The sequence below is a fragment of the Musca domestica genome, unplaced genomic scaffold (genome assembly GCF_030504385.1).
Source record: "Musca domestica strain aabys unplaced genomic scaffold, Musca_domestica.polishedcontigs.V.1.1 1, whole genome shotgun sequence".
NCBI classification, from domain to species: Eukaryota; Metazoa; Arthropoda; class Insecta; order Diptera; family Muscidae; genus Musca; species Musca domestica.
The window spans coordinates 25,310,738-25,332,225 of NW_026712114.1; the positions used below are offsets into that span (position 1 = coordinate 25,310,738).

At 35.7% G+C, this 21,488-nt stretch overlaps 4 protein-coding genes across 5 annotated transcripts in view; 2 read left to right on the forward strand and 2 right to left on the reverse strand.

The window, feature by feature from the left end:
- Window positions 1-2,131: 2,131 nt before the first annotated feature.
- LOC101895971 (histone H2A.v) lies at window positions 2,132-4,927 on the reverse strand. The gene is made up of 4 exons (XM_005189070.4): window positions 4,771-4,927; window positions 4,240-4,317; window positions 3,956-4,069; window positions 2,132-2,873 (listed from the first exon to the last, which is right to left on the reverse strand). Exons 1-4 carry the CDS (start codon window positions 4,771-4,773, stop codon window positions 2,643-2,645), a joined length of 426 nt encoding a protein of 141 aa, XP_005189127.1. The 5' UTR covers window positions 4,774-4,927; the 3' UTR covers window positions 2,132-2,642.
- A 1,388-nt stretch (window positions 4,928-6,315) lies between these two features.
- LOC101896134 (nucleosomal histone kinase 1) lies at window positions 6,316-8,906 on the forward strand. Of its 2 annotated transcripts, XM_020038768.2 has the most exons (3): window positions 6,316-6,829; window positions 6,896-8,249; window positions 8,325-8,906. In XM_020038768.2, exons 1-3 carry the CDS (start codon window positions 6,590-6,592, stop codon window positions 8,576-8,578), a joined length of 1,848 nt encoding a protein of 615 aa, XP_019894327.2. In that variant the 5' UTR covers window positions 6,316-6,589; the 3' UTR covers window positions 8,579-8,906. The 2 variants fall into 2 exon arrangements, with proteins under 2 accessions (XP_019894327.2, XP_005189128.2); XM_005189071.4 differs by having other exon boundaries at window positions 6,319-6,829; window positions 6,896-8,906.
- A 1,237-nt stretch (window positions 8,907-10,143) lies between these two features.
- Window positions 10,144-11,446, reverse strand: LOC101896305 (integrator complex subunit 12). Its single transcript, XM_011296522.3, has one exon. It carries the CDS (start codon window positions 11,252-11,254, stop codon window positions 10,286-10,288), a length of 969 nt encoding a protein of 322 aa, XP_011294824.1. The 5' UTR covers window positions 11,255-11,446; the 3' UTR covers window positions 10,144-10,285.
- A 1,474-nt stretch (window positions 11,447-12,920) lies between these two features.
- Window positions 12,921-21,488, forward strand: part of LOC101896481 (cation-independent mannose-6-phosphate receptor) — a 208,480-nt gene continuing 199,912 nt past the window's right edge. Inside the window, exons 1-8 of the mRNA XM_059121128.1 lie at window positions 12,921-13,791; window positions 16,248-16,461; window positions 16,530-16,684; window positions 16,755-16,906; window positions 16,979-17,107; window positions 17,174-17,315; window positions 19,344-19,459; window positions 19,773-19,882. Coding sequence (XP_058977111.1) covers window positions 13,681-13,791; window positions 16,248-16,461; window positions 16,530-16,684; window positions 16,755-16,906; window positions 16,979-17,107; window positions 17,174-17,315; window positions 19,344-19,459; window positions 19,773-19,882 — 1,129 coding nt within the window. The 5' untranslated portion in view covers window positions 12,921-13,680. The remainder of the gene's footprint in view (window positions 13,792-16,247; window positions 16,462-16,529; window positions 16,685-16,754; window positions 16,907-16,978; window positions 17,108-17,173; window positions 17,316-19,343; window positions 19,460-19,772; window positions 19,883-21,488) is intronic.

The window sequence follows — 21,488 nt, forward strand, 5'->3', positions numbered from 1 at the left end:
TCCAAATTTCGAATTTAAAGTTCGTAAAAATAACTACAGCGTATGTTGGTCCAAGTCTTCGTATAGCCCCCATATAAAGATATCTCTCGATATTCGGGATTTTCATGATTTTAGGGACAATATTAACCGGAATTTGTTCATATTTCAAAAAAGTGTCTATGCAGGTCCATGTCTTCGTGTAGCCCCCAAATAACGGTAACGCCTTCAATTCGGTATTATAATGATTTTATTGTTTACAGTTAATTTTACACGTTTCCAATCCAAGTCCATGGGATGGATTCTTGTTCTATGAAAATATAAAATGAAAAATATTTCCTTTATAAAATTTTTCATTTGACATTTCTTTCCTTTATAAATGTTTTCATTTCACATTTTCATAAAACGAGAATTGAGGCCCATATCTCCATTTATATTTCAATTTTTTGGGGAAAGTGTCATTTTTGTGGATAAAATTTTATTGTGGCTCTCTGAACAAAATAAATTTTTATGGTCACTTTGTACCATTTAATAAAAACATAGCTTCTTTTTTGTCAAAAATTAACACATTTCACAATTCTTTACAAATTGTCTTATCATTCAACTGTTTTCCAGCATATACAAAGGGATCCCTATAGTTTCAGATATATTTCGCAACGTTTAGGATAGAGCTTTGAAATTTTATAGAGAACTTGGGATTAAATCATTGGCGCAGAAAATTGTTCACACATCGATCTGATCCCCCTCCCTTAAATTAAAATAAGTCCGATGTTAAGTATTTTTAATGCAAGACCATGTTTTTCTTTTATAAATATTAACAAATTTTGGAATTTTGGGATCTTATTTTGTACTACTGATTCAGTCCTTTACCCCGGACAAAATGAAGTACAGCTCACACGAAGGCACAAACATTAAAAAAGGTTTTAATCGTTTCTTACGTATCTTATTAGTTCAAATAATGATATTAGACGCTAATAACGTTCGGACATTTGAAGCACCTCCATTTTAGAGCATTTGAAACTAGCCCTCCGTATGTCGGTGTAAAAAACACTTTAGAATGGTGTTTCTCGTCCGTGATTACCTCTATGGAAAAATGTTGGAACCCAAACAATGGAAAACAATACATATTTATTTTAAACAGATAACTTCTTAGGATGGACTCAATAGCAGTAATCCTGGAGCCTGTTTCGTGAACTTCAACATGACCTGACTAAACCGTTAGACTTGAACACGAGTCGTTTCTTGCAAAAAAAATTATTTTTTATCAATCAACAAATAAAAAAAGCATTAAGCTCGGCCGGGTGGAACTTTAAATACCCTCCAGTTTAGGTAAAAACATTTCCAAATAAAAGTATCAGCATTCAAACGTGTTACACTTTGAACTACAAATTCCAACGAGTTCTGTTATATGAGGCCATACCAAAACGGGAACATATACAGGGTGAAATGAAAAAACTGCAACCAAGTTCAGACTGCTGTCATTTCTAAACCACTCGTCCGACAGCTATTAAAATTATTCCAGTGACAGCTCATTATATTGTTTACAAGTGTACGAAGGCATTTTGTTGAGAATTTTTCAGAAAAGAAGTTATTCGTGATAGAATTCAAACGTGATAGTGTGATTCTTTTATATTTGGCTGGACAACCACAAGTGGCTATCATTAGAGCACTCTAGAAATTTAATGTTAATAAGACTTAAGCCGAAATAAAAATAAGCCATTGAAATTCCAAAAAGAGCAAGAACTTACTCCGCAACAGGAAGAAAGTAGACTCAAAAGAGCTAAGGAGTTGCTTCGCTTGACCGAAGGTGGTGAACTGCCGAATTTGACTTTCTCCGATGAGAAAACATTCGTTGTCCAGCAGTTTGTAGACAAACAAAATGATCGTGATTACTTTCAAAGAGGTCAGCTGAAAATGTGCATCTTCGGTTGGCCACCAGAACAGAGAATTTAAAACAAAATGTAAAAATTATGGCGTTTGACTTTGTAGGAGTTTCTTATCCCACCCTGTAGAGATAAACTTCTACCGCAAGGATTATTATCTATTGCGAGTCTTAAATACCATATTTAAAATAATTCCTCGTTAACACTTCTGTAATAGACAGTTCCCATCCCTGACCCATCCGCAGAAACCAATTATTCAATAAAACAATCAATTTAAGGTTTTTATCTAAATGTAGTCAATTTTGTAATTTTTATTTGTTTGTGATTATTTGTAAATCTTCTTTGTTTATAAATTTAATTATTTAAACATCTTAAATTTGTTTGTAATTTTACTTATTCTTTTAAACGTAAAAACATTGTTTCATTTAATAATTTGTTTATATAATTAAATAAAGAAGAGAATTTCATAATTTACCGAAAGGAAAAAAGTATATGAACAACAGAAACACTCTGAATTTTGTTCTGGTTGCATGGGTGGTGGAGTGGACAAATCATGGCAGATTTAAAACATACAATTGTATTTATATATAACCAAAGACATTATTGAAATTACATAAGCTTCTTGTATCTTTCTTATATTGTGTGTGTTGTATTTTTGTTGGTAATATAATGAAAAAAGGAAAGTTTATAAAATTGTATTATTTTATCTTTTGTTGTAAGGTTTATGTTATTATCATTATAATTATTAGCAATAGAAATAAAAATTAAAAAAAGAAATTACAATTAATACCCTTGCGATAAAATAACGGTATTTTTTCTTTGCGGCTCTTGTACGTTGTCTTCTTTTTTGCCAATCAGAGATTTGTGAATGTGTGGAATAACACCACCACCAGCAATGGTTGCCTTAATAAGACTGTCCAATTCTTCATCACCACGAATGGCTAATTGCAAATGACGGGGAGTGATACGTTTGACTTTTAAATCCTTGGAAGCATTGCCAGCCAATTCCAAAACCTGGAAAATAAATAAAAAACAAGGATTATAGCAAAATAGCAACGGAACATTTAGTTTTTTAATAAAGGGCCTGTTTTTTATGTCGACTCGAAAGCATCATTTAATTAAAAGACAAACATAGAATGGGTGTTTTTCGTTAGCTTAAACTTTCAACTCCTCATACAGAAAAATGTTCTAACTTAAATTTGACAAACAATTGTAAATAGAAAAAAATATAAATACTAGACATTTTAAAGATTATGCAATTATTATTTATAGGAAATACATGATGCATGAAATATGCTAAAATCATTTTTTATTCCTGGAAAAGGGTTATTTATAATTCTCTTAAAATTGTTTGTCCATTAGGGATAATAGACGGTTACCTCATTCATAAACATGACATTCTATCTATAAACCTTTCTTGAAATATAGTCAAACAATCAGTTGTTAAATACCTGAATAATCTATTGAATGGGTCAGTCGTTCTAATGATTTTCAGCGAACGATTTGCGCTCTTGCGCATTTTTTTAATTCAATCACAATTTGAATAAATTTATTATTCAAATTAAAAATAAGTAATCGATTTAAACAAAAGTTCGTAATTTTGGACCAAAATTATGCGCAATCAAAAAAGTCACAAAAAAGTGTGGCAACTCTTCTTTTATATCAAAATGTACACACACAAAAAATACATAAAAATGGCGGGCAAATGACGCCACAAAACATACGAATGAAAGAACAAAACAAGGGACCACCATCTGTCAGGTCGAACCATGTCAAATGAAAAACATAAAACAACAGTGTACAGCATATACACACACCAACAACAAAAATAGTCATTACACTATTCTTCAATGTGATAATTATGCTGTTGTTTGTTGTCAGAAGGAGGGAAAGAGAGAAAAGATAAACGAACACAACAGCTAAATCATTTGGCGCGTAAAGGCATCATACATTTACCAACAACGACCAAAGGAAAAGTCTAGGAAAAATGTAAGCAAGCATAGAATTTTCCATGTTTCGACATGAAGTGGCCGACTGACTGGCTTGCCTTTGGGCTGTACTAATGTGTTAGATTCAACTTTAGATGTATTACTTACTTCTGCTGTTAAATATTCCAGAATGGCAGCAGAATAAACAGCGGCGGTGGCACCAACGCGTCCATGGGATGTTGTACGACTTTTCAGATGACGATGGATACGACCAACAGGAAACTAAAAGAATTCAAAATAAAATTTAAAAATTCGCTTAAAAATATTAAAAACAAAAATGCAGTGAAAACTCCAAGCATTTACCCAACCCTCACACACAGAGTAAAATGGCGGGAAAATGTTTGATTTGTTTGCCTCACATTTTATTACAACGCGCGCAACTTTTTTCTTACCTGTAAACCAGCACGGGCCGAACGAGAAACAGCTTTGGCTTTTGCTTTTCCAGAATCTTTACCAGCTTTTCCTCCAGCCTTTAAACAATAATAATTAATGTACAATCACACAAATCATAATTTTAAAAACAACAAATTGAACGTAACGAAGGAAACAGAATACATATCATTGCATTTGTAGTCAAACGAACGAACCCTTTAAAAAGTGAGGTTAAAACCGATTTATACTTGGCCATTGCCATAAATTTTATCATTTAAGTTAAAGAGGACAAGATTTTCAACATATTTCTAAAATTAAGTTGCTACATTTCATTTCGTTTTCATAATATCGCCTCTATTCCATCACGTACTTCCACGCACGCACGCTCCCAAAACTCCCAACAATATTTACCACCATCAACCACCACAATTTTTTCTTAAAACACAAGCACAATTTGTCCGTCCATTCATTGACACAATGATTTCTTCCGTTTGTCTTCGATACGTGATTTCTTCGCCTTTTGTGGCTGTTTTTTATGATTAGGTATTTACCATTTTTTGATATTTGCTTTTTTGTTTATTTATATATTAACTGGAATGAATATATGTATATATTTTTCAAGTCTTCCGAGTTGCTTTTTTGACGGCACGAAACCTCCGAACGACACGAATTTCTTTTTACGAATGAAATGAGACGCTTGTAGGGATACGTAAATTGACTATCGGCTAATCGATAAATCGATTCTTTACAACGAAAAATAACGATAGGTCAAATCGAAATTTGGTAGGTAGATATTTGACAACATTTTGGTGAATGTTTTATGGCATGTTAGCTGATAAAATGCCTTCTATGATTTTTTACCTAATGAAAGATGGGCTTTGGAATTCTTCGACTTTCAAAACATCATTTATGTTAGTCAATAATACATTCGATTATACGTTTTGAAGCCAAATTATTCAAATCGATTTTTCGTTTTTACTTGTAAAAATGAATGGACCAAATATGGATTTCTGTTGCCCTAAAATATATAAGCTTTGTTCCTTTGCTTGCCAGAATCTTAATTTTTTGCGGTTTCTTAATAGAAAAGTGCCACCATACAAAATATATCAGCGCGATTCAAAGGAGAATCATGTATAATCTAGAACTTACATATCAAAAAAAAAAAAAAAAAGAACGCAAAAGTGGCAAAAAAATAATTGTGCTGAAACATGTTTTGTGTGAAAAGTCGTCATCTTCAACTGAAAAATTTAACTTTTTCTAAGGCTGGAAATACATAAAGCGCATATTTGGCTGGCTTCTTCGTAGATGAACAAAGGAGTTTTAGGTTGACCTAGTTCGATTTTGGCCCTAGACTCCTTTGTTCATTTCCGAAGAAGCCAGCCGATGACTTAAGCAGGGAATACATAAAGCGCTTATTTGGCTGGCTTAAGTCATCGGCTGAAACAACACTATTGACATTCATCATTCGAAAATTAACTAAACTATAAACACTATTGTGCTATCAACCATTTGTGAATGCTTGAAATTGTTCTTTTCGATAACACATTTAAGAATTTTGGCACCAATTTTAGTAATTTTTTAAGAAAGAGTTGTTTGTCAATGTGTATTCATGTAGAAGTGTAATAAATATGAGTAAACTGTATTTCTGTCGTTTATGACAAATATTTACACCGGCAACCGGCGCCCAAGTGCAGCCAAGTTTTAAACACTTAACGAATGCCATAAACAATGGATAAAAGCAGGGGTGCTCAAAACCGTGTTCTAGAACATGAAGAGAAAAAAGAGATAATTTAAGAGAAAATTAAAACTCTGTTTTTCTTTATATTTTACGGTTCTATTTAATTGTTTTTAAACACGAATGTTTGCCAAAATAATTAATAAATCAAATGGATAAAAAATATTTGTATAAATAATGACTTAACACTGTTTTGTTCTTGATTTAAATAAGCAAAGAGAAATTTGAATAAAAAGAGATATTTCTTTTTGGGCACCGCTGATAAAAGCAACATAACAAAGGTGGAAGCTAGTCCTCCTCTGTTTTTTACGCCGTCAAATAAATCCATTTAGCTTGTAATTATTTATCATTTGCACCGAAATATTGCCACCGACGAAATTGACAGCACACCGCCGCTGATTGGTTTACATGTAATGAGTTAACGCCGCCGAAAACAAATGTTCCCCTTCGGTGCCTGCAACAGACAACAAACAAGTTTGAATGTGAACAGCGAAAACGGCAAGCGTCGATTTTTGCAAACAAACAAAAAACAATCCCTTCATTTCATTTTGTATTTCATCACTGAGACAAGAGTCCATAAAGATCGGTAAAGAGGGGTTTTAAAAATCTAAGTTTCCGCAGTTTACAAAAAAAGGATGCCGAAAGTTGCAACAAAAAAGGCTGCCGCTGCAGCTGGAGGCGCCAAAAAAGCCGCTGCAGGAGCAAAGAAATCAAAGCTATACAACATGCCGGAAAAAATAAAAGAGGGTACAATTTTAACCGATATGATGAAGGGAGAATGGAAAATAGGACCCTCAATAGGCACAGGCGGCTTTGGTGAAATCTATTCTGCCACCAAACCCGGAGAAAACAAATACGAATATGTTGTAAAATGTGTATGATTTTCCCAAACTTATTTATCTACGTATGTTTGTTTTTAACAATTTTTTTATTGCTTGTAGGAGCCCCATGACAATGGACCCTTGTTCGTTGAAATGCATTTTTATATGCGCAATGCAAAGTTAGACGATGTACGCCGATTTCAAAAGGATCATGGTCTTAAGAGCTTAGGAATGCCATATATGGTCGGCAACGGTTCAGCAGAAATCAATGGCATTAAACATCGATTTATTGTTATGCCGCGCTATGGTTCTGATGTGGCTAAATATTTTCTTGAAAATAATCGTAGACTTCCGGAGGGTACCTGTTATAGATTGGCTCTACAAATGCTCGATGTTTATGAATTTATTCATGGTTGTGGTTACGTACATGCCGATTTGAAAGCGGCCAATATCTTACTGGGCTATGGACCAAAACAACAACATCAAGCATATTTGGTCGATTTTGGTTTGGCCTCACGTTTCACCACCAAAGACTTTAAACCGGACCCCAAAAAAATGCATAATGGTACAATCGATTACACTTCTAGAGATGCCCATTTGGGAGTGCCAACAATGAGAGCAGATATGGAAATTTTGGGTTATAATTTAATCGAATGGCTTGGCATTGAACTTCCGTGGGTTAGAGATAAGTTATTGGCAAATCCTTCAAAGGTTCAAAAATCCAAAGAGGAATTTATGTCGAAAATTTCGGAGAGCTTGAAAAGTCTATTCGGGTCTGCAGTGCCCGAAGCTGTACTGGAATATATGAAATATGTTTCGAAAATGGAATATAATACCACTCCCGATTATGAGAAATGTCGTAAAATTTTCCAAAATGCATTAAAGGCGTTGAAATATCCCAACTCAGGGGATTTGGAATTAAAGTTGAAATCCCGGGGAGAAATGCCGTCAACAAGTAAGGCTAAAACAGCCCAAACTAAAGCTAAAGTTAAAAAATCTGCTCCTGTGGATGTAGATGATTCTGAAAATGAAGTAATTGATGCCAGCGATGACGACGATGGTGATGTCATTTACGATAACAAAAGACCTATAAAGAAGGAACCGAAAACCAACAATCTGAAAACAACAAAAGATAAATCTACACCTAAGGTTACACCAAAACGTTTGCCTAAATCGACTCCCAAAGATGTCTTGAAAATGTCACCTGTAACTTTAAATTCATCATTGAAAAGGAAATCCTTGGATGTGTCCAGATCTCCGCTGTCATCACCATCACCTTCAAAGCGTACCAAACTAAATGGTTCCATAAACAGTTCGGCAAAAAATCGTAGTCGCCGATCGCCATTAAAAAGACCTTCACCATCTGGCCACAACACATCATCAACTTCTTCGCCGCGACTTAGAAGTACTCCCATGAATGCCAAGGCAAGTATCCGTATGTCACCGGCCATTTCAATGTCCTCATCACGTTCGGGTAAAACAATTATAAACGATAGGCTAACACCAAATAAAAAACCAACCAAAACATATGAATTTAATTTTGAATTAGATGTCAGCATGGATGCCAATGTGATTGTCAATGTGAAACGCAAGAAGAAACCGTTACAACCGGCAACCGAAGAAAATTCCCATACTACATCGAGCAGTAGTAAATCAACACCGTTGGCGGCAAAAACAACAAACAGCTCCTCAACCCCAGTGACTAGAGTCAACGTACGTAAAGTGGGTGGTGGCGATGAGAGTCCTCGAACACCGGCTGTTACCGTCAAGAAATCACGTCGAGTGCATAGGTCGCCATCGTAAAATCCCTGCCACGGTCAGTTGCCCGGCATTCCATTGTATCGAATGATTGTATTATTTTTTTTTTACTTTTTTACATTTATGAAAGCATTTCGCCCAAATTGTCTCTCTTGATTTAAGTACTTTGGTTAAAGAAAACTTATTGAAATTTAAATTTTTAAATAATAATTTTTGTATCAATTATTTGTTTTTTTTTTCATCTCATCTTCAAACGACCGGCAGACATTGTTTTACTTTATCTCATTAAAATAAATATTGGTAATTGTTGTATACGTTCATTATATGAAACAATAAATAATACTCTTTAACCTTTTCTGAAGATAGGTACCTATCTACGGATACGGATTTTATACAAAGTCGTTGGTTTTTAATGCTAGGATATAATATATTAAAATAGGTTGCAGTATCTCTCCCAGGAGGATATATAATACTTGCCGATCCGTTCGCAACACTAGAAAATATACGACGGGAAAATCCATAATCTCATGCGATCTTTCGTGATTAGATTCCATCCCAACGCCCACCGGAACATTTTTTGACATCTTGCACTTACGCATTTCAAAAACCACCTTCTCTCAACTACAGACACCAACGGTGACAGCTATATCAAATCCCAGCTCCTTCCCTTCACCAAATATCAAATTTGGTAGAATTTAGTTCTTTTCGTACAGTTAAAATACACAATCTCCATATCTCAACAACATACACAAACACTGACATCTATATCAAATTTCAGGCTTTCATCTCCATTCCTTCATCCAATACAAAATTTTCGTACAATTATAGTATAAATTTTTAAGCCCACCTCCATATCTCAATCCCAGATACAAACAGAGACCTTAAAATTAAGTTGCGGGATTTAAGCTTTATCCCTTCACTTCAATTTACGCATTTCCAAGACCACCTCCATATCTGACCATCATTATTCCCCAATACCAAATTAAGTATCAATTAGTACTTTTCGAACATATTTAGTACGCATTTCAAACCACTGCCAAATCTCAAACACGGATACCCTCAATGTTATATCAATATTCAGAATTTTATGTCTGCTCCTTCACTCAATATCAGTGCTTTTCGAACAACCATTTCCGAAACCTCTTCCATATGTCCGGGCTACACATTAACAGCGACCCTAATACCAAATTTCAGATTTCAAGCACTAGCGGTCCAACCGAGAACAAATTGCACCAAATATAGTATTATTTAGTCATTTTCGTGCACTCGTACACATTTCCAAAATCACCTTCATATATCAAACTTTTTTTTTCCAACCTTGATTCCCATACTGAACTTCAAGTTTTCCGCTCCATCCGTTCAGATAATACCAAATGGAACCATTTTGGAACTTGTCGTAAATTTAAAGTTCGAATTTCCGAAAACTTTTTGTTACTCTCATTCTAATCAAGTTTTTTGTACGTTTTAGTACTTGTCGCTCGCTTTTAGTACGAAATTCGAAAAAAGCCAGTCTTATCCACCAAGACGGGCTCCCGTGGAAAAGTTCAAGATTCAAGCTTCAGACGTTTCGTTGGGCGTTGATTCCTAGTCAGTCAGTTATTTTACTACTCTTTTATTTACCAAATAAATATTTTATTTCAAAATATTTCATAAAAAATTGGTGGCCATTAATTACTAAATTCTAAAAAAATGCCAGTCAAAATGTATAAGTTTCGAATACAAGGTTTTTTCCATTTCCAACATGCATCATTATTATTTACTCGATTTACGTTTACTACTGTCATGATGGTGTTTAGAAGATGACGATGATTTATTTTTGCTCGACGAAGACGATGATGATGAGGAATGTTTCTTCGAGGATGAGGAAGACGATGACGAACTTGGTGCATTCAGCGACGATGATGAGGATATTTTTGTGCTCGTACCCAAAGAAGATCGATCTTCTTTGCTGTGACTTTTTGAAGAAGTTTTTGCTGTGGCAGATGCGGTGGCTTGTTCCATTTTATAAAATGGCGAGGATGAATTCGATGATGATGAGGAGCGAGATGATGTTGCCGAGGATTTTGATTTTATCGAAGCCACAGAGGTAGCAATCAAGGGCATGGGTTCATCGGGTATCACAACCACCTGACTACCGGTTTTGCTAGTAGTTGGTTTGGTTGCACAATTGTCACATTGCCAATTGTGACCTTGCTCTTCGGATGCCTCTTCGTCTGTAATGGGAGGCTTGTGGCATTCCTGATGATAAAGGGCACCGCAACGTGAGCATTCTATCAAACGATTTGTGGCCGTGAACATCATTTCACCACAGACACAACAATTAAGATCGCCAAACTCTTTTAGATTCGCCTCATCCTCGGCAGTGGTCGACAACATTGCACCGGCAGTTCCTGCACCACCCGCGCCACTTACAGCATCATCTGAATCAGCAATAGTGTCTGGAGAATCTGAAATTGTCTTAGCCGGAGAGTTTACAAGATTTATAACCTCTTCTGCTTCAACCGGCTGAGGTGGTGGTGTAACTGCTCTACCGGGAAAGTTTGCTTCATCTTCAAGCTGTTTTTTATTTATGTTATTTGTTAGTGTCTTGTCGGCTCCATAACGTTTCTTGATTTCTTCATCCAACAACAGTCTGAGCTCTGCCGCCGAATTGGCATGGGAAGATTGTAAAAGGGTAACGGCCTTCTTTAGTAGAGCTTCAATTTCACTTGTAGATGACATTTTAAGGGGCGTTTAATACAAAACATTAGTCGAATGGGAAATCTAAGACTTGGACCACCAAAACCCTGTTTTTGTCTGCAAGGCTAACCACCAATTTAAATAAGTTCCAAATGTCAGCAAAATATAAAGTGATGATAAAAAATAAACGCAAAGCAGAATTGTCGACCGAACGGCGGTAATGACCGTTTAAGGTGGTGTTTACGAATGTGACATAAGTAAAACTAAATCAGCTGTTACCAGTGTTGGTAAATATAATTAATATCTTGGCCTTCACAAAAATGGATTGATTCCGTATGCCACATACAAAGTGAGATGAAAAAACTGCAACCAACTTTAGACTACTGTCATTTCTAAGCCATTCGTTCGACAGCTGTTAAAATTATTCCAGCGACAGCTCATTATATTGTTTACAAGCGGTTGGTGAGAATTTTCTAGAAAAAATTTATTCCTGATAGAATTCAAGCGTAATTGTGTGATTTATTTATATTTGGAAAACCACAAGTGGCTATCGTCAGAGCACTCTAGCATTTAAATGTAAATAAATCTTTTTTGTCTCGTACCATCGCTCGTTAGCTCGTAGCCCGACGTCAAGGAAGTGGACGGAAGAAAACAGCAACATCAGCGGAATTAGTTCAAAAAGTAAAGAAGCGACTTGATCGAAAACCGCATCGCGTGGCCGAAAAATGGCTCGTGAGCTGAACATATCGCGATATTTATAATGAGGTCGGGGTAAAGCCATTGAAAATCCAAAAAGTTGAAGAACTTACACCACAAGAGAAAGAAAATAGACACAAAAGAGATAGAGAGATCCTTCGCATGGCCGAAAGTGGTAAAGTGCCGAATTTGTTTTTCTCCGATGAGAAAACATTCGTTGTCCAGCAGTTTGTAAACAAACAAAAAGATCGTGTTTACTTGCCAAAGAGATCAGCTGAAAATGTGCACCTTCGGTTGGCCACCAGAACCCAATAATAAAAAAATGATTCAGAAAAGAAAAAGTATTTTTAAAATGCTTATATCAAAATCTGCAGTGTCTGTAGCGAAATGAACCTTTAGTGATATATAAAACATGATTTCGAAAAGAAATTTTAACCTTTCATTCAGTTTTCGTGGTTTTTAATTATTTATTCAACACCAATGCAATAAGTTGTTTGTTTTTTTTATTACAATAGTGCAAAAACTACTAATTTTATTATCAAATCGTTGTCAAAAGTAGTCTTCCTAGCCGACCTTATCTAGGGTTTGGTATAGTCCCCATCATGGCAGATTTACAGAGGCATGCTCTGTTCCAGAATAGTTTTCGTAGTTCTTGTATCTCTTGAAGTTATTGAATCTCTTTGAATTTCAAATCACTATTATGTCTTTGGGAACGGCGTTCAAGTAAATAAATGTCAATAAATTACAATTAAGTAGTAAGTAGTAGTAGTACTCAAAATTTGATCTGTATATGCAGGAAATTACAATTACAACCACAACTTATTGCCAATAGAGTCTGAATTGGTTACTTATAAAGTTAACAAACTGAAAAAGTTAATATACTCAGCACACAGAATCGAAGGGTATAGAATTGCTTAAATTCGCGCTTTTACCATATTAATACATTGGTGAATTCCGCTAAATGTGCATCACTGAATGTAAACAAAACAGTTGATGTTGACAGTTCACAGTTACTTTCGAAGCGAAGGAGCTTTTTACGCGTTTGCAAAAATTTTCTGGAAAAAAATAATAAATAAACCTGGAAAAGTATTCGTTCTAAAAATTAAATTCGACAATAATAGCTACATGAAATCGGCGTCCCTGTTGTATCAAATAGAGGACATATTTGTGTTCACCCGTCACTCGACCAAAAAGCTTGAACGCGTCAAATGCTTTGTGAACAACATAACATAAACACCTGCGTCAATTCGATCAGTATGTTCGTGAGTTTCCATTTGCGCGGATTGCAACTGGATGCGTCTCGTCGTTTTTAGTTGCATTGAATTTTTAATTTGTTGTTAGTGTTTTGTGGTCGAGGAATTTAATAACACGGCCAAAATATTGATAATCAAAGGCGTAAAATAATACCTTAACAAAAATCGTTTCGTGTTTCGTGAGATATCGGTACGTGCGTGTAGTGGAGAGTGATTAATAACAAAATATACCGGCAGTTAACAAAAGTGGTATTATTTATCAATGAATAATCGAAACAACACAGAATAGAGCGTTTCGTTAAAAGTCAATAAAGTTTGTTAGATTAGAAGTGAAGAAAACAGAAAAAAATGTTCTTTGTTTATATTTTCCAAATATAAACTCTTTGTGAATTAAAAAAGCAAACGTCAGCCAAAACAACCACCGCTCGTTTATCCTCCCCCCTTTCGATTGGAGTAAACACAAAGCAAGTGAAGTTTAACAAGTAATCGCATAGATTTGGTTTGTTGTTGTTTTCCATCATGACCTTTCGAGTGTCGCCAATCTGGTGCCTTCTTTTTTTGCTCTTGGGATGCATGCACTTCAAGGTCAATTACGCAGCAGCAAGTGATGACACAGGAACAAATCCTTTGGTAAGTAAATATGCATGTACATATGTGTTTCATCGAGGAAAATTTTGAAATGAAATCATTTTCACATACATGGTTTGTTGACAACCAACTTGCCTGTTAGTTTAACGTCACCAAGGGGGTTGTTGAGAGGGGGTGCAAAACATTGTTGTCACTCGACCATATGACGGCATATTGTAGTTGTAAAAAATTGAAGTTTTTTTAAGAAATTTAATTTTCATATATGTTTGTATCGGTCCTGCATAATCAGGATTTTTATTGTCGAAGCTCACAGTTTTTTTTACCGCTAATATTTATGTTTGTTTTTGTTTTGATAGTCATATGTTTTTGACTTTTCATACTTTTCTCTTCTACGGAGAGCCAAACATTAAATGGCAAAGAGAAAGATAGAAATGTTTCTCTCAACAATTTCAGTAATGCTAATTTGTCGTTTTTGCCTGAACCTAATTGGCGAAATGCTTTTTATACCCTCAACGATAACATGGAGAGTATATTAAATTTGTCATTCCGTTTTTAACTCATCGAAATAATCACTTTTAGACCCAAAAAGGTGTATACATTCATGATTAAAGTCAAATTCTACTCCGATTTTACCATGTCCGTTTGTTCAATTCAATTCAAATTCTTTGTTTACAGTTTTGAAGTGAAGAAAGAAATGCTTTAAACTATAATGTTTTGTTTTAATGACTGAAGCGTATTTTCAGCGTCTGGCTTTACTAAAATTTGTTTGTTGTAATCACATAAGTTCGAGGATGGACTACAGCGGTCAACTTGTATAGCCCCAATATGTCCCCTCATTGAAGGCATTTCAAAGACATTCGCCACAAATTTCAACGGAATTGTCTGAAATTTGGTATTTGCAGGTTGTTACGGGTTCCTTACTACCAAGCCAAAAACAGTTAATACATTGTGGTATATAACAGGTTCCCATTGTGGTATATCTCCTATATAAAGATACCGATATTTGGTATTTTGATGGGTTTCCCCATTTTTTTAAAGAAAGTGGCTGAGCATTTGTTTTTGAAGTTTCTAATGGGTGTTCAATTGTCTTACAAAAAATTGTTGAAGTTGTTACTTCACTCGGAGACCTTTCGCCCATTGTGGTCATTCTAGGAAGAATAATGTTTTGGCGATAGGAAAGATATAAAAACGAGAAAGTGAAGAAAGGGTATGTAGAGAATACATCTCGGGGCTTGCCAGCTAATGCTTTTAACATCAACAAACCAAAGATCCTAAGGGTCATTCGACAACATTTTGAAGTCGTCTGCGCAAGCCATAACTATATGTGACAAAATGAACAGCAGCAACAAGGTCCTCAATGGGATAGCCGGCAGCACTTTGAGTGCGGACAAGGATACCTCTTATAATGTGATAGGCCGCTATAGGCTACGCAATAAAAAAAACATACAGACCTGTTAAAATGTTACCCCGAGAACTGTGACAGGGTGCCTCCTCATGACTCTAGTGGACCACCTACATGAGGAGGGGGAGGTTTTTCCCATATACTTTCGTTGAATTACCTGCTTGGGTGTTATGGTGGAAGTTATCCAAACCATCTTATGGTGGATAAACCCATGTGTGTCAGGAAGGAGAGAAGCTCTAAATCAAGAAGATACAGGTGCAACCGCAGATGTCATCAACATTTTCGCAATGAATTCCCGCCTCGGAGTCCATTCATTGCAGCTAAAGAACGTCAACTGTCTCATATACTTACGTTGAATTACATGCTTGCGTGTAATGGTGGAAGTTATCCAAACAATCATATGGTGGATAAAACTCTCCCATCCAGACGTGTCAGTAAGGAGAGAGGGTCTAATCAAGAAGATACAGGTGCAGCCGCAGCCGCAGATACCATCAACATTTTCAGAATGAATGCCGCCCTCGTAGTCCATTCATTACATTTAAATCTGGGCGCAATTACGTTCAGGATGGTGCAGTCGTCTTGGGAACGAATTAAAGAAAATGTGCGAAGCGTCTGCCCGGCGTGTGATAAAGTTCCACACAATACTATGCACCTCTTTAATTGCACTGTCAAAACTACTTCACTCACTACAGAAGATCATTAGTTACAGCCTGAGAATGCAGTCTATACTTGAACCTGGACAAACACAGCGTGTGAAGATGTTACAACAACATTAGGTCCTCAAAACATATTCTTAAAAATCCTCGTTTAGGCACTCTAAAGTTGTCTTTAAAACTAAAATTGTCTTTAAAACCCTCAAAAATATTCCTAAAAAATGAACTTTAGGCCCTTAAAAATGTGTAAAAAATTGAATTTAAAAATATTCTTGGAAATCAGGTCAAAATAGAAAATAGGATTCCTCACTTCTGATTTCCTAAGCTCAACCATTTCTTCGTAGTTGAGTTAATTGAATTGCATGTAAATCAATCAAATATTTCATTATTATAAATATTATTACTACTTTTTTAATAATATCTGTATATTTCCAAATTTCTAGACATTTTCCACAAATGATTGTTTCCTCACCGAACCGGTCTATGGTCATGTATTTAACTTTAGTACCTTGCAAACAGATTTTGCTCATTGGACGCGAGGTGCATTTGGCGATACCTTTGAATTTAATATTTGTGGAAATTTAACCAGAACTTGTAATGGACGTTCCGATGTAGCTGCTTGTTTGAAAAAGGCCAACAATAAAGAATATGTACTGGGTAAATATCTATTTCCATTCGGTCGCTTCAAAATGTATCAGTAACACAGTTTTGTTTTAATTTTTTAGGAACCCATCATCAATTGGAATACCACAATGGCAAAATGTATTTCACATTTTCCAATGGTGAAAAGTGTCCAAATTCATCGGAAAATTATAAATTACATGTGTACATGGGATGTGATTATACACTGGACAAAGATCAGTCACGAGTGACATCTTATGTAAGTTTTATAAAACTATTAAGATTAAGAAAAAATCAAGGTTAAAATAATTTTTTCTTGCTCTCTTCAGTCACCCAATACCTGTTCGTTTTACATAACATTTGAAACACCATTAGCATGTTTACCCGAACCGGATAATGTTAAAGGCAATGATTGTTCGGTACGTGATCCCAAGACAGGTCATCTTTTTAATCTTATGCCGCTAAGTGACAGTAATTATAGGTAAGCAGAAATATAGCAGAAGTTCAGAGTATCTAAAAATAAATATGTTTTTTTTTTATTTTTTAAATTTAGAATAAGTGATCGTCAAGGTAATGCATTTATCATAAACGTCTGTAAACCTGTCCTGTATGCCGAAAACGCAATGTGTCCTGCAGAGAGCAGTGTATGCTTTCAAAAGCCCCATGCAGATTACAAGGAAAAGTATGAAAAAGTTGAATTTACAGAATCTTTACATCAATTGTAAATATATATGTTCTCTATTTTCAGATTCTTCAATTACGGAACTGTACAACCCAAACCAACAATTGAGGGCGATAAACTCGTTATTCGCCATTCCTCGCCAACACCATGTAACGGCGCCACAAATTATTCATCAATGATCAATTTCTACTGTGATAAAGATGCTAAGGTTGGTACTACGCTGCTCCGGAACACTTTATTGGAAATTAAATTGACAGTATTTAAATTTTGAAATAGTGGAAGGGACATATATTTATTTTTCTACGAAAATAGGAATGAATTATGTTAAAATCGGCAGATGGATTTTAGAAGGTGGCGTACATCTCTATTTTTTCCCTGGATGGTAGACCTAAGATGTCCCAGAAGTACTTGATTTATTGCAATTTAAATGCAAAAACGACATAACAACTTCAGACGAAAATGCACCACGTAAACTAAGACGTGTCACATAACATTGTTGTTGTTATACCGTCAGTCCAGACAATTTGAGGTTGTTTAGAACACTTGTTAAATATTAAGCATATTCTATCTGCGTGGAGATAAGCAAAAACAACAGACTAATACTTCGTGGAAAAAACCAGGTTGTTCTGCCGAATGGTATATTATAAATATACAGACGCTATATTTTGGAACTTTGGTCTTTATATCTGTTCCGGTTCATAATAGACAAAAATCAATTGCCAGACTAGACAGAATATTTTTAAGACAACTTAGTTCATGATCCGCTTTAAGTGGACTTCAAGACAATGTTTTTTGAGATTTGCTGGAAAGCCTAGAAAAGCAGGGTAGTTTTGGCTTTAACTTAAAGACTGTGCAGTCGTTTCTTTTTTAAAATTTATGAATTTTTATACCCTCTACCGCAAAATGGATGGTATATAACATTTGTAATTTCGTTTTCAACATCTCGGAATATTTTTCGAGATCCCATAAAGTATAAAGAAAGGCCCTCGAAATAGTTATAAAAATCCACTTCTTCATTTCGGGTAGAAGCTCAATAGATACGTTTAAAATTCACGTTTGAATCTATGGCTGGGCACGTCTATATCCTCAAATAATTTTAATATAAATCCACGTCTAGATCCTCAAAGGATTTTTATATAAATCCACGTGTAGATCCTCAAAGATTTTCATATAAATCCACGTCTAGATCCTCGAAGGATTTTCATATAAATCCACGTTTAAACCCCTAAAGAATTTTCATATAAATCAACGTCTAGAACCTCAACAATTTTCAAATAACTCCAAGTTTAGAAGGTAAAATAATTTTCATATAAATCCACATCTAGACACTTAAAGGATTTTCATATAAATCCACGTTTAGACCCTAAAAGAATTTTCATATAGGATTTTCAAATAACTCCACGTCCAGACGCTCAAGGAATTTTCATATAAATCCACGTCTAAACCCCCAAAGGATTTTTTAAATAAATCCACGTCTAGACCTTCAAAAAAATTTCATATAAATCCACTTCTAGACTCTCAAAGAATTTTAATATTAATCCACGACCAGACCCTCCATATAATCCTCTAAATTTCAGTGATTTGAAAGATACCCTATATGACCACAAGTCAAGCTTTCACACGGTGGAGGATATATACTGCTACAACAATAAGACTTGAGTTTGACCATAAATCCATGAGATTTGGTTTTGTTCAATTGAAGATCGACGTATTTGCCTCGTTAGTTACTGACTAATATGTGAAATTTGGCAGAATATGGATTTCCGATTTATTGCCCTTAGGAATATTTATGGTTTCGAAAGTTTGCAATATTAATTTTGGAGTTCATCTAGAACCAGACTAGATCTATTCTGCCTATGGCCCTAATTGAAAAATTTTACCGGTACTTCTTAGTGAGCCTGCTAACAATTTGAATGGATACTTAAGTTAATATCCTTCACAATGACATCTGAAGTTTATTTTTGATTTGTAATGAATTTACGGGTGAGAAATTCTCTCTCGAAACAATCTCGGTATGGATTGGAGATATGATCTTGTAAGCCTTATTTTATGCTCTAGTTCTGATTATTCACTTCTTTAATCAAAATATATCTTTTAGTGACAATACTATTAAGACGACAAATTAAAAATATCCGATTTCTTATTTATATAGGACCAATGTTGATTTGAGGGTATTCGAAATGAATGTGGTTAATTTTTTTTTAATTTGCTAAATTTATTTTTTTTTTAATTTTAGAATGTCCATCCAGAACTAATGGGTTTCCAAGATTGCGTTTATACATTTTCCTTTGGAACTCCGTTGGCCTGTAATGAATTGCCACCCTGTACTGTTGTGGCTCATGACAACGAAATGTAAGTTGCAATTTTTGGTTAAAGATCAAGATACAATGCTCATTAAGAGAGAAGGGAAACCTTAATTTGTTTTCATTCTCGTTTAATAAGTATTACTATTTTTAAAATTTTTCTTACCTTGTGCAATGTTGCTTTAACCCTGAAAGAGGTCTTAATATCGTATTTCATTACTATTTATATTACACACTGATGATTGTTGGAGAAATTGTTGGAAAAAAATTTAATTGTTGCTTTTAACTTGCAATTTATTTTACCTTTCGGTTGTGGTATTAATTTTCTTATTTATGTTGTATTCTTTTCTTTCATTCTGCAGCATTGATATGAGTCCATTAAGAAATTCAAAGTTCACACTGCAACAGGACAATCAGAATTATGTTCTGTCGATATGTTCGGCATCGGGAGAACCATGCATGGAAAATGATGGTAAGTAAATTCTGAAAAAATAGTTAAAATTTAATATAAATATGTAGGTACATATATCGATGAGTTCAATTAAATCGAGTAATAATTTTCTACATAAAGACTGAATTATCTGAAATTGTCGAGGCGAGTATAAATGTATAGGGTGTTCTAATGTGAGGTATTATCATTTAAGATAAACAATTAGATCTTCAATTCATATCAAAGAGGAAAGTATGCCGTTATTACTAAAAAATATTGTCAGCCAAATACACGCTTATAGGAGCATATCCTTGTCATTAAATTTTACATAACCAAATGGAAAAGTTGCTGCCCGAAGCCCTTGATACGCTACCCAATTCCATCTTAGCAGATTTGAATCAACGGTGGGATATTGTCCTGGACTTTTCCGTAAAAGCTCAATTGTTCTGATTCTTGTGTGTTGTTGAAAGTAAACGTTGTCCAGATCAATACCATCCAACTTCGACCATAACAAATATGAAATCAAAACTCGAAAGTGCAGCCAATTCCCATAACTATTGTGGGAGCTTTTGGCCAAGAGAAAAGTTGGTTGGTTGTTGTTGTTTTAGCAGTAGTACATGTGAGTGTTTGCGTTCTGCTAATCTGGTTCCAGCTCCAGGTTTAGAAATTCGACTACTTTAACGGGCAGGCGTCACGCACATCTTCATCAATTCGTGCCCAATACGAATTGAGACGACTACACCATCCTGAACGTAATTGCGCCAAAACTACCGTGGTTTGTCTAGGCAGCTGACGTTCTTCAGCTGCAATGGATGGGGGGTGGACGGCATTCACTTTATAACTGCAAATAGCATCCGCGACAGCATCGGTGTGAATGCCACTCAGACCTGCCTGATAGGCTTCTTGATCTAGAGGTTCTCTCTTGTAGCGCTGGACCTCCCTCTCTAGATCATGTATGTCCTTTCTGACACGTCTGGGTGGGGGAGAGTTATCCACCATATGATGGTTGGGATGACTCTTACGGTAACACCCAAGCAGGTACTGCAACGAAAACATATGATTATGCTGACGTAGGGAAGGACTTTCGCCTCCTCATGTAGATGGTCCACTGGTGTCATGAGGAGGCACCCTGTCGCAGTTCTCAGGGCAGCGTTCTGGCAGGTCTGGATATCCTTCCACTGCGTAGCACTAGTATTCGCAGACCACACTGGAGCCGCATAGCTGACCACAGACCGACCTATCGCGTTATAAGAGGCCAACAAGGTTTCTTTGTCCGCACCCCAAGAGCTGCCGGCTAGCGCCTTAAGGACCTTGTTCCTACTTTTCATCTTGTCGCAGATAGCTGTGGCTTGCGCGGACGACTTGAACATGCTGTCGAACGTTACCCCAAGAATCTTGGGGTAGTTCGTGGTCGGTATTAGATTCCCCTCGACCTGAACATTCAGCTGTGTTCTCATCTCCGCAGACCATGTGGTAAAGAGTGTGGCCGTTGATTTCGTGGCGGATATTTTCATATTCCTCACGTGGAAGTATGCGGCAAGCTCTGCGAGATAGGTGTTCAGCCTTTCACATATGTCATCGACCACTGGGCCCGACGGCATGATCGTACAATCATCCGCATACGTTACGATCTCTATGCCGTCTGGAG